Raw genomic sequence first — 13,141 nt, 5'->3', positions numbered from 1 at the left:
TTTATTATTTAATAAATTTTAAATTTAAATTAGTACAGTTGCCATTTAAAAAAAAAGCTTTCTTTTGAATTGTTTTTTTTTTTTTTTAACTATAGTGCGGCCGCAAATTTCTAAAATATACCAAAATACCAAACCACCAACGATTGCCTGCTGGTAACACTCCATATGGCATGCCAACTTGCCAAAGCTTTTGCAAAAGGCGCGCATTCGAATGAGACTTTCCACTTATTTAAACGCTGCTTTTGACTCTTTAAAGATTTGAACTACTTTTAAAATGCTGTTGACTGCAATTGATCTGTTTACTTTGATGCCCTGCCATGACACAGTTAGCCGGCAACCGTTGCTGTCACTTTGAAATCACAAATTGGCTTAGCTTCGATGATTATTCAGGCCACAAGCTATCCATTGAAATCAATTACATCTGACTGTTAAAGTAATCTTCTTTAAAATTATTTCGTGCGTAATTTTACATGCGCATAAAAGAAAGTCTAAGTCTACGTAAATGCTAATGCTCCATTTGCTCTGGCGGCAGCACAATATTACAGCCCAACAAGCCACGTCCTGTCCATGTCTTGGGTACTAGAACCAAGTCTAGTATCTGCTCCTCCCGCTTAATCTTCAGCTGGACATTTTGGTTTTGCATGTTACGCACTACTTCACCAATTTGAGCGAGATTGTCCTTAAAGTTGTTGCCATTAATAGAGCCAAATCGGAGTATTCTATCACCCACATGGAGACCCTGTAAATAAGGCAATTAATAATGGACCACATTTGTATATATCTTAATACTGACTGCTGCTTCTGCCGGCGAGCTGGGACTAACTAGATTCACAATAACTAAAACGCGTGTATCCACAGAACTCAAAACAGCGCCGCCAGTTCCTCTTTGGTTGTTTTCATTCAGTTCCAGGGCGGAGGCGCGATTCACCAGCTCTGGGTCTGTGGTCGCTATCTCAGCGTGATATTTATTCAGCTGATCCTGTATTTGATTCATGAGTTCCTTGTGATCGTTTTGCAAGCAGATAATTGTCTGACGCGCCTGGCGCACTTGGTAAACATCAATGTCGTTGCGAGGATAACCCTCGGCGTCAATAAGAGGGCCATTCATGCCTACATTATCATTCTGCAAAGAGAAGAAAGACAATTTAAGTAGGAAATCATTAAGTATTATGAACCTAAGCACTCATGGAACGTCAATTCATGCTGGCCTGACTCGTCTTTTATATTATTGTTGTGCATATTTACCGCTGCCAATATTTCGCCATTGCGACTTATTTGCGATTCCAGATCCTTTTTAGCAGTCATTAGCCGCTCCAGGCGCTGTTTTGTTGTAATTTGCGTTGCCATGACTTGCATTAACTTCTCTAATATTTACAAAACAAAATATTTTAACTAATAACAATGTTTTATGCCTGCCCGATAAATTGTGTCAGTGATGCCTTAAGCAACATCGATATATTAATTAACTTTTACCAATTGCTATCGGGTCGCCTTTTGAATGAAAATTAAAACTTACTTACAAAAATAAATTTTAGTTGTATTATAATTTTATATATTTGTTTTATTGTTTATTTGGAAAAGCGAATTGCGTTCTTTTTCTTTTCGATAACAAATGCTTGCGATAGTGGAATGATCGCAGTGCCACAAAAATTATCGCAACAATCAGCTGTTATTTGTTATCGATGAAGCTGTCGAAATTAAATGATATTGAACGGGAATACGGCTACGTGCAAAAGGGAAAATATCGTGAATATCGATATTATATCAACAATTGACATACACACAAAAAAAAAAACAACATATTCAGTCTTAAAGTAAACATACAAAAATTTGCAGCATAAAAAGCAAGCAACGAACGCATCGAAGTAAACATTGCTGCCGTAATCTGGATACAACGAACCGCAGCAGCATTCCGCCCAACAAGAAATGTGAACTGTTCTCGCTGTTGGGCAGTTCGAAGGTTTATGCAATGTTCTAGTTCTCTGGCAGCAGCAGCAGTAGCAGCAAAGCAAGGAGAGAGCGAGAGCGGAGCAACGGAGCGCCGTTTACGTTGTTGATATATAGTATAATAAGTGTGTGTACACAAATAGCGTGTCGATCAGCAGCAGCAGCGGCGGCAGCAGCAGCAGCGGGCAGCATCCAAATGACTGTTACTGTGACCAGCACAACACATGCAATGGAGGCACAAGTTAAAGCAACAGCGGGCGGAGGCGGTGGTGAGCAGCAGCACGACGTCGACTTGGCTGCCGATGATGAAATTACAGTTTTGTTAACAAATAAAAATTTTCACTTCGACGCCCCATCCGAAGCGGACGAGGCGTTCGTGGAGCTCAATGGCGGCGGCGGTGGCAAGAGCGCCGACATGGATCTGGAGGCTGCCATTGGTGGAGCACATTATCATGAGCCGGCGGAGCATCCGCAGGTCACCTGGCTGGATGACGATGAAATCGATACATTGGATCGCGTGACGTTGGACATTGGCAACATGTTCTTCAATCGCGTCGACAGCCAGGACATTATCTATCAACAGAAGAAGAAAAACATCAAGATGGTCGACAAATATGTGATGGGCGATGTGCTCGGCGAAGGTTCCTACGGCAAGGTGAAGGAGGCCATGAACTCGGAGAATCTTTGCCGGCTGGCCGTGAAAATTCTGACCAAACGCAAGCTGCGTCGCATTCCAAATGGCGAACAGAATGTGACGCGTGAGATTCACTTGCTGAAGCAGCTGAAGCACAAGAATGTGGTGCAGCTGGTCGATGTGCTCTACAACGATGAGAAGCAAAAGATGTACTTGGTCATGGAGTATTGCATTGGAGGCTTGCAGGAGATGCTCGATCATGCGCCTGACAAGAAGATGCCATTGTATCAGGCGCACACCTATTTCCAGCAGCTCGTCAACGGGCTGGAGCATTTGCACAGTTGTCGCATCATTCACAAGGACATCAAGCCGGGCAATCTACTGCTGACGCTGGATCAGACGCTCAAGATATCCGATTTCGGTGTGGCCGAGCAGCTGGATCTGTTTGCGCCAGATGACACCTGCACGACGGGCCAAGGATCGCCGGCGTTTCAGCCACCCGAAATTGCCAATGGCCACGAAACGTTTGCCGGCTTCAAGGTGGACATCTGGAGTAGCGGCGTCACACTGTATGTTATCAGCTTCCATACTGTTTAATCCTTGAATTAACTTTAGATTCTACTTTGCAGATATAATCTGGCGACGGGTTTGTATCCCTTCGAGGGCGACAACATCTATCGACTGCTCGAGAACATCGGACGCAGTCAGTGGGTGGCACCCGACTGGCTTTATGAACTGGATGCCGCTTTTGCCAATCTGATACTGGGCATGCTCCAAGCAGATCCCAATGCGAGGCTCTCACTACAGCAGATACGCCAAGATGCGTAAGTATTTAAAGAGAAGTAATGATTCCTCATAGTTAGAATAGAAATAAGAATTAGTAGTTGAGGAACAACATTTTTTGGAAAATGAGAAAATGTAAAAATCGGAAAAATTTTGCAAAATGAAAAAATGTAAATATCGGGAAAATTTTGGAAAATGAAAAAATGTACAAATCGAAAAAATTTTGGAAAATGAAAAAATCAGAAAACATGATCCCATTAATTAAGGATTTGAACTAATTCCTTATAATTATAATAATAACTTATTCTTGAGTCTTATTTCAATCATACATAATAATTGTTTATGGATTCTACCACCTATTAATAATTATAAATGGCATCTCAAGTATAAATTCTTATTTTTATAAGAAATTAGTTGAAATCCTAAAATAGTATAGAACATATTTGCAGATTAATAATAATTTATTTTGGAGTCTTATTTCAATCATAAATAACGATTGTTTTTGGGTTCGACAACCTAAAAATGATTATTAATGGCAACTCAAGTATAAATTATTATTATGTTTATAAGAAATTAGTTGAAATCCTTAAGTAGTATAGAAAATTTTTGCAGATTAATAATAATTTATTTTTGAGTCTTATCGCGAATAATGATTCCTTTTGAGTTCTACTACTAATAATGTTTAATAAATCTAACTCAAGTATACATTATTATTATGATAAAAAGAAATTACTTGAATTCCTTAAGTAGTATAGAACATATAAGCTTCCTTATTGGTTTCCTATTAATTCATTTGCTAAGATCTATTAACTTCATCAACCTAATCTTAATCGTTGTAGAAATTAGTCTAGAAAACTGAAATATAATTATTGTATTGTTTACTATATAGCTTATATATACATACATGACTAAATTCTTAACTTTTGAATACCCTTTGCAGTTGGTTCCTGTCCGCTCCAGCGGTGACTGGCCCACCGATACCCATTCCTCCACTCAAGGGCGACAAATACGGACGTTCCTCAGTACTGCCTTACCTGGAAGCCTATCACTACGGTAACGAACAGGATCAGGAAGATGTCTACTTCACCGAACACGATGTCAATCGTAAGTTTGGATTATATTTAAATACAATTCGAAATATACATTCATTCATACATTCATATTCTTGCAGAGGAGTTGGCGCGACGTGCAGCATCGGCGGCTGCAGAGATTCGCAAATCGGCTGCTGCCAATGCCGCGTGCCATTTGTATGAGCCATCGACAAGCGCTGAGGCTGCTGCGGAAGCTGGCTTGGCCAATGGCTCGCTGGAGGAGACGAGGGTGAAGAAAAAAGGGTTCGGCGATTAAGAGACGCGCCAAGAAAATTGTATCCTGCATCAAATTGAGCCATTGCCGGACATCGTAGGCGACATCTCCAGCACCCCCGCATCCCCGAAAAAACTAGTTACTAGAGTAATATGGAAAAGTAATAACTTTGTTAACAAATTGTGAGCAACTTTTTGGTTTATTTTTGTTTTCGTTTTAATTATTTTTTGTTGTCTTACGTTCGCCAAGTATTTATTAAGCTGAAGAGACAAAAAACAAACACATTGAAAGATCCCATAAAAAAAAAAGAATTAGTGAAAAGAAAGTTATTAAAAAGTCGAGTTAGCTTTGAAAGCGAGCGGACAGCAGAATGCAAGTTAAAAATCCAAGTGACAATACCGTGTATTATATGAATGATTATAATGTGGGAGGAATGAAGAGAGGCGAGAGAGAGAGTTATTAGATCGTTGATATGTATTAAATGTAAAGAACAAACAAGAAATCACGTTGAATAATTGCAATTAGCAAAGATCCGTTAAAGTAAATTGCGCGTCGAAAAACAAAAAACAAATTCAACTCATTGTTGGCTTTTTAAATTGGCTTGGAATTCAAATGCAAATTTACAGGCGCTGCTGCTGGACAGTATTTGCAATGGATTTGTTTATGAGATTAATAAAATGAGAACCACTGAAGTATACAAAAATTGAGAATATCTAAATTGCATCGCATATTGACTGCTTTGCTGTTTATTCTTGTGTGCTCCGACAAAAACAGAGTCTGAAATTTAAACGCATCAAATACAAAATACAAAAATACACACACACATATATAATCCAATCACACACTTCACACTCACACTTTACTCTATGCTTAACTAAATAGCTAACTAATTGTCTATTACTCCAACTCGACCACCTCAATGCTGGCTTTGGCTATTGCTGTGTTTGCTGGCTGCTCTGATGCTGTTGCTGCTGTTGTTGTTGTCGCTGCTATTGTTGTTGAATTTGGCTGAGCAACATGCAGATCACTCATGATGAACATCTGATGATAGTGAGGTCCCAGTTTGCTCAGCTTCTTCTGCATTAGTTGACGAAGTGTATCCACATATTGAGGCGCCACCTTGGCCTGACTTGTGTTGCGCCAGTGCAGACCATTGTTGTCCACATGGAAGAGCGCAGGCGAAGGCACATGATCCTTCAAATAGTTCCAAATGCATTCACGCAGCAGCAATGCAATCTGTAAAGAGAACCATTATTAAAAATCGATCAAACAGAGGAAAGCGACAACTTACTTCTGGCGCTTCGAAGTGCTCGATGATCGTGTGCAGGTTAGCAAGCGGAGGCGGTATCAGTTGACTCATGGCCAGCAGCTGCAGCAGTTTTTTGGTGCACAGCATGAGCTCATCGTTGGCTGCCGTAGGCTGGAATTTGTTAACTGTCAAGAGATAACAATTGTTAATGAAAGTAATCGGAGAGCAAAAGTTTTACACTTACCATTCTTGCCACGCCAGTGATGCAAGCAGGTGGCGCACAGCGCTCGCAACAATACGGAGGAGTAGCACAAGGCGGGTCTGTGTGTGGCAATCAAACCGAGCACTGCCCAAAGTACGGGTGAGGTAATAAAGGCACGACGTATTTGCATATCCCGCTCCATGGTGACGCGAGTGAACTCCTCGTCCGGAAAGGGCAGTCCATTGTACATCACATCCGTTGAAACCAGCTCGACGAGTGTCAACGAGACCAAGGAATAGCCCTCGACATTGTTGGGTTTGTCCTGAAAATATAATCAACAGGATTAGTTTAGAATTGAACTGATTTAAAAGACCCTAACTATTACCAGATCTGTGCAGCACGCATTGAGCGCCTTTAGATACAATGCTTGCTTCTCTGCATCGCAGCTTCTTTCGTTGGTGGGCAGCACCGGCCTCAGGCCACGTCCAATGATGCCTGAATGCAGCACAGAACGATTCGAGTTGGTGCCCGAGTTGGTGTGTAAATTCTGTAGAATGAGCAGCTCATGTTCGGGTATCTTCAGTTCATCCAGTTCATACTCTTCCAGCTGTCCCAGCAGATGCCCATGATAGAAGAGCGCGCTCTCCACCAGCTCACGCAAGCAAACAGTGCGCGCAATTTTACGCGCTGTGCACTGACGTTGCAGCAGCGCATAAGCACGATGAGCAGCAACAGCTCGACGAATAATAGCTGAAACGAAATTTAATTAGTTCACATAATATAAAATCAACTTGAAGCACTTACTCTGCTCTGTGAGACCCACAAAGAAGTACTTGACGCTGAGCACGGCCAGCTTAAGCACCAACGGAGTGCGCAGCACATTCGCTCGGGCTCCAGCCTCAATGTTGTTCAACAGGTCAACGATTTGATGGGCCAAACGCATGCGTGCTGCGTCTCTGGCGTCGTCATCTGTGGCTGAGTCAAGCTTGGCTCGCTTTATGCCATCAATACTGTAGCCATTATTGTTGTTGTTGTTATTGTTGGCCTGCTGCAATTTGAATTTCTCCGCACTGTGCTCAGCTGCATCCTTGTCCATTTTGAGCACTAGCTTCTGAATGGTGCAGTCGAGTATTTGTATAATCTTGGGCAGGCATTCGTTCAACGATTGCATCAACAGCTGCGGCTTAACGTGTGGAAAGTGATTCTTCTTCTGCATTCTGTTTAAAGATTTTAAATGTATTATCACATCATTACTTTTATCTTCTAAACTCACTTGGTCAATATGTTGAGGTTGTAGAATGTGTTGTATGCCTCGGTTGGCGTGCCTGGCTCCACAGGCAAGCGATTGTTCACCTGCTCCTGCAGCGTTATGTCTTCCAGCACCATTTTGAAACCCTTCGTGATGCTGGGAAAGTTGAGCACACCACTTTGACCGCCCAGCAAACGCATTAGCGCACCAATAGTGCTTGGATTCTGGGCATACGATTTGCGCAGCAATTCTGATATGGTTTGATAATAGATATGCGGATGCTGTGAGGCTGTAAAGCAAATTCTCTAGTTATATTATTATGTTTATATAATTTAAAGCCCAGTAACTTACAGACAACCAAGAGCAGTCGCACTGCCGTCTGCTGTTCCAATATATTTGTGCTGAGACAGCTTTTCCACAGCATATACTTTGTCTCCTCAAAGGCCAAGTCAACAAGCAGTGGAAAGTTGCGCATATTGAGTACCCACTGCTCCAATTCCTGCATTGAGGTGTCGAGAAAATCCTGACACCAGGTATACTTCTCAGCCATGCGTGAGACCATCAGCAGCAACTTGGCACCATGCTGATTGAGACGCAGCACAGCGTTGTTCAGAGATGGCTGCATGTCTGCAAACATTTTATTGCTCAGCCAAAGCGGCGCTTTCTGCACAATGGCATCGCACATCTCATCGGTGACTGTAAGCCAAAAATAAAGATTAACAAACTACAAGTATAGCTTCATTAAATACTTACATATTTCTATGAACACGTTGACCAAACTCTGCAGTATGGCATCGGAGTAATTGGTGGTTATTAACAGAAACGGCACAATGGCCACATCGAGTGGCTTCTTGGGTGCCAAACCATCTTTTAACATCTCGCGAAATGCCGCACACAACTGCTGCTCGTGACAAGAAGTCATGTAGTCCAAAATGCCCGCCTCCGAGTCCAAATGACAGCGATAATCCTCCGCAAAACGCTTGATGCCACACTGCAATATCTGCATGATAATCTTGTGGGGAAAACAGCCTCCCAATCTGGCGACAATCCAATCAAACGTCATTGGATAGCGATGAAATGCATTGAGCATCGTTTCCACACACGATTCCGCCTCCGCATTGCTCAGCTTGCGAAAGCAACTATTGATCAGTGTGAGCAATCCATGCATTGCACTGCACTCCAGCCAATAATTGCAGCTGGCTGTGATGGTCATGCGACGCTGGGTGTATTTATCCGACAGCTTGGCCACCAGCTCCAGGCTCCAGTTGGCTATAAGTGGCGACCAGGCAGGCGGACCCTTCCATACCAGATTCTGCAGCGATGTCTTCACCATGTTGAAACTTTCGTATTCCTCGGCGCGCATTTGTTGCTGTCGATTGCCGCCTTGTTTGATTTGTGAGACGGGCATGCCCGTCTTTTGGTCCATCATCTCGGGCGACACATACAGCTGCACACCGATCTCGGCCAGAATGCCAAAGTAGTCGAAGACAATGTCGCGCGTCGCCGGCAACTCATCGAGAAAGCCCAAACTGCAGCAGCATGGCGTGAAATCGAATGCATCGTGAGAAAAGTGTGTGTGGCATGTTTACAATTGCAATACTTACGCAACTTTGATGAGTGAGGGCTTTGTTAGCGACTGTGGATTACTGTGGTCACTGCTAACTGTTTCTATAAATTGTTTAAGCTGATCTAAAATATTTTGTTGCAACATTTTTCGCCGTTTGTTTGGTTTATTTTCTTCTTGTGCGCAGGCAGCAGCAGCCGTCGGTATCGGTTGAGTACCAAATTGTTGCTATTGTATCGATACTATCGCGTGTGGATGTCGTGCGATAACAGCACGTTATCGATATCGCAGTTATCGACGACACACGTTACTAATAACGGATTTGGCATGCGATACGAATTTGAAATGCATCGGAAGCAGCAGTAGTTTAATTTGAAATTGGAAGTTATCAAGGTGTCGCACAGTTGCACTAGCTGATAAAAGCTCAATCATGACTTAATTAGATGGCAATGCATTTGCATATGTATATTGGGAATAATATTTCAAGGCATTTGCTTATCAATAATGCTACCAAATTCCCATCAGTGTTTGAATGTCACATGCTAAGCGCGACATTATTGTTAATGTGCATCCCATAAAAAGACAAAACTCAACAAAGTTTCCATTGGAATCAATCGAGATGCATATAAAATGCATGTTTATGCCGTTATGCCAAAGCCAAAGATATGAGATGCATTTTCATTCATTGTATTTATGAGCTCATATCATTTGCATATGACAAATCATTCGAATGCTGGTAAAAAGGGAACTTCAAATTTGGTAAATTCTCATGCAAATGTACTATGCGTATCTGTGCATTTTGTGCTAATTGATATAATTGTCCTAGCCGAGCATGAATACAATGACCAATTAATATGAGTTAGCTGATTCATTAGGTTTTTGTGTCAACCTGCTGACCTTGATATCATTTCCAGCATTGCCGATCCGATCCGAACCGACTTTAAAAAATACGAGCTGGCGGCTTGCGCAATTTCTAATACCTCTGTTTGATTTTATGTGTGTACTAAACCCAACCAAGCAACCAAGCAACCAACTAGCCATCAACCATCATCCACCATCAATGCTGATGCCGATGATCATTATCATCTATACTCACATTCACATTCACATTCACATTCACACTTCAAGTTGAGGCTGCTGATCGATTTGCTTTGAACTTGTTTGGGCTGTTGACAAATGTTTTTTTCTCTCTGTTGCTTTTGTTTTTGCTTATTTTAAATGGACGCGCAGCACGTTTTATGAAGTATTGACGCGGGAAAGGCCAGTTACCGTGTTAATTCAACATTTTTATTGTTTTCCAATATTATTTTTTGGCAAAATTATAAACAGGTTTCTCTTGATTATTCTTTGGAATTGCAGTACTTGTTATTCTTTTACTTTAATGGAGGGTTTTTTTCTCTATTTTTGTAGACTTTCGATTGCATTGATTGCCCAATGAATAGGCCACGTAAATGTGAGAATGATTTGCAGAATTAGAAAATGGCGTTTGACTTAACCGTTATTTAATAATCATAGCATTCATGATGTTGGGTTCAGCAAGTGCAACGACAACAGCAACAACAACAACAACAACAACGTGGCGCAATGCGATTGCAGCTTTGACTGCGGCTGCCTTTGTCTTTGGCTTTAGATGTTGCTGGCTGTTGAAGCTTGGAGAGCTATTGAGGCTCTCTGGCAGCGCCAAATCAACGCATCAATCATTGAAAGTTGCACAATACAATACTGCAACTTTAGGTATTTATTGTTATTTTTTCGTATAATTCCATAATTTTCTGCGGTTTCACTTTATTCGCTACTCATCGATGTCAAGTAGAGTTCTATTTTTATTGCAGTCATCGCACACGTTTCGCTATTTTAGGTCAATTCATGGAAACCAGACGCCGAAAATTAGCAAAAGTGGTTAAAGACCTTGAACTCCCATCGACGCAACTTTGCCTATTATACATATATTTAATATATGTTGCTGATGGTTGTTGAATAAGGTTAATTGTCTTAACGTGTTTACAATAAACAAATAAAAGTCGCTCCAAAAAATAACAAAAAAAAAGCAAGCAAAAAATCGAGAAAATCGTTAGGAACGCCCACAAAATAAAACTGACCAAACATGGATTGAGGCGACCTTTGCATCATCTTCCAAAGTCTCTCATCTCTGCCAAAAAGTTCGATCATCCATACTTGACCACATCCACAGCGTGTGTGTTAGCTGATGTGTGTGTGTCTCAGCACCTGAAGGTTGCTTCAATTAGATCTGCTACTGAGATGGCATATTAAATTCGTATCAGTCTCAAATACAATATATTTGTAAGAAAACAGGCAGCGCTAATAACTTAAAGCCCAGTAACGTATGTTTTGTTTTTTTTTTTTTTTTTTTTTTGCGTCAGCACATGTCATTGTACCTCTGAATGATTGCAGCGGCGGAAGCTGAAGCACACTCACACACACACGCAAACATGTGCGATGATCATTGAACGGGGGAGGCAAAAAGCTTTGCCAGTCACAGCGCAGCAGTTCAAAAGTTATCGAAACACTGCAACAAAAAAAAAAAAAGAAATGAAATCGATACCTTTTATTTAATGGGAGTGTATTGCAAATTCCTAGTTTAATACTCGGTTTTATTAAGATATTTAATTAACGATTTTAGTGGTGTTTACGCAAACCTTGGCAGTAATTATAATAACACCCTTTCTGTAGTGCAAGCAAAAATTGCATGCCATTACTTTTTAATTATTGCATTTGTAATCACTTTTCAGAGCCGTCGATACTGTTAATTAGAATTCATTATCTCCCCTTATTATGGCCAGGAAAGTCCTCGGTGTATCTAACACGTAAGTTGCTTACTGTCGGAGGTCAAACACAATAGCGAAATACGAGTACGAGTTATCGGATACACACACACATACACACAAGTAACTACTCGTTGAGTACGTTCTGAATATGTATGAGCCCCTTTCGAAATATTGTAGTTGGACAGCAGCTAACTAAGTAAGTACTTAGCCTCTTGTATAATAAGTTATTTAAAACAATGATTTAAGAATGTGTTTGCCAAGAATGTGAGCTCTGGAGGGCGATGTGCGTTGTGTGGTTTTTTTTTTGCGTTGGTTAGCGACCAAATTCGAAAAGTCTTTGTGACCGTTTCACGTGTGCTGGACTTTCCAATGACCAAGGGCTGAAGGGAAACACGCCCAATGTGCACTTAGCATTTGTTGTTGTTGTTGTGTGAACTAATCACAAATGAGTGCAGATTTTTGTTTTTGATTTTTGATTGAGCCTACCCCAAAAGGCAATCGACAATAATTAAATCTGATTAGCTAGACCAAAGCCAAAGCACTGGGGTATTAAAATACAACTCGAACATTATCTTGCAAGCATTCAAATTCGAGAGTCGCTTTGGGCTTGGCTGGCATCTGGTTTATGATTGAGGAAGCCACCATACTATATAGTCACAGAGTCACTTTATAATCACGACGACAGATGGCCATCGATTTTTGGTCATTTAGTCATTCCGACCACTCGCCAGTTAGTTCTTATTCTGTCACAGCAGCGACACATGCCAGATCCAATAAACGCAAGCTATTGTATTTTTTTTTTTTTGCTTAACGTTTCCGTCGTTTCGGTTTCGGACATCGTTGTGGGCCAATAAGAAATACATGCACACACACGCACACTCACACACACACGCTTGCGCTTTAAATAAACAATAGAAAAATGCGGCCAGCGACACCAAGTTTAAGTCGGGCTCTTTATCAGGAATTTGAAATGAGCGCAAAACTTTAAACTGGTTTTGTCTCATTATTATTACCACTACTAAACTATATTTCATCAATATCATCTCTTATTCGTATGTAGTTTTATTTTTGTCGGTGTGCAAAAAAAAACAAGCGTTGAAATATTTTCCGTATTTGCATTCAAATGCAGCTTTAAGAGCCATCAGTGTCATCGTGGGTTAATTAACCGTTTTGCCATGAGCTTTTTCATAGAACTTTGCACTGAAAGCGCCGCAGCACGAGTAATAATAACAGCAACAAACAGCAGCAGTCATCATCATAATTCCCAATACTCGATAATAACTAAATAATTAGCAGTGCCCTTTGTGTGTGGGTGCAAAGGCAGCAGCAACAAGCACTGCACGCCAGAAAGAGACAATAACAGAGGGAGAGTGGTGAGTGGTGAATCGTAAGACAACAAAAAAAAACAAAAGGGCCGACGAA

General features: G+C 41.1%; 3 protein-coding genes across 3 annotated transcripts; 1 reads left to right on the top strand and 2 right to left on the bottom strand.

Annotated features, from left to right (window-relative positions):
- Nucleotides 1-116: 116 nt before the first annotated feature.
- LOC132787413 (26S proteasome non-ATPase regulatory subunit 9) lies at nucleotides 117-1,537 on the bottom strand. Its single transcript, XM_060794441.1, has 4 exons — nucleotides 1,521-1,537; nucleotides 1,246-1,364; nucleotides 794-1,123; nucleotides 117-739 (listed from the first exon to the last, which is right to left on the bottom strand). Exons 2-4 carry the CDS (start codon nucleotides 1,354-1,356, stop codon nucleotides 506-508), a joined length of 675 nt encoding a protein of 224 aa, XP_060650424.1. The 5' UTR covers nucleotides 1,357-1,364; nucleotides 1,521-1,537; the 3' UTR covers nucleotides 117-505.
- On the top strand, nucleotides 1,501-5,381 carry LOC132787401 (serine/threonine-protein kinase STK11). Its single transcript, XM_060794410.1, is given in 5 exon segments — nucleotides 1,501-3,150; nucleotides 3,211-3,405; nucleotides 4,305-4,468; nucleotides 4,536-4,690; nucleotides 4,692-5,381. Coding segments are annotated over 5 exon segments (1,599 nt in total). The 5' UTR covers nucleotides 1,501-2,143; the 3' UTR covers nucleotides 4,770-5,381.
- Nucleotides 5,382-5,389: 8 nt separating this feature from the next.
- LOC132787397 (integrator complex subunit 5) lies at nucleotides 5,390-9,193 on the bottom strand. The gene is made up of 9 exons (XM_060794407.1): nucleotides 8,974-9,193; nucleotides 8,123-8,898; nucleotides 7,721-8,065; nucleotides 7,394-7,658; nucleotides 6,925-7,337; nucleotides 6,506-6,870; nucleotides 6,163-6,442; nucleotides 5,961-6,103; nucleotides 5,390-5,905 (listed from the first exon to the last, which is right to left on the bottom strand). The coding sequence occupies exons 1-9, from the start codon at nucleotides 9,078-9,080 to the stop codon at nucleotides 5,567-5,569; spliced, it is 3,033 nt and encodes a 1,010-aa protein (XP_060650390.1). The 5' UTR covers nucleotides 9,081-9,193; the 3' UTR covers nucleotides 5,390-5,566.
- Between the last annotated feature and the right edge of the window lie 3,948 nt (nucleotides 9,194-13,141).

Source organism: Drosophila nasuta, chromosome 2R (genome assembly GCF_023558535.2).
Source record: "Drosophila nasuta strain 15112-1781.00 chromosome 2R, ASM2355853v1, whole genome shotgun sequence".
Lineage (NCBI taxonomy): Eukaryota > Metazoa > Arthropoda > Insecta > Diptera > Drosophilidae > Drosophila > Drosophila nasuta.
This window is presented reverse-complemented; position numbering and strand designations above follow the sequence as displayed.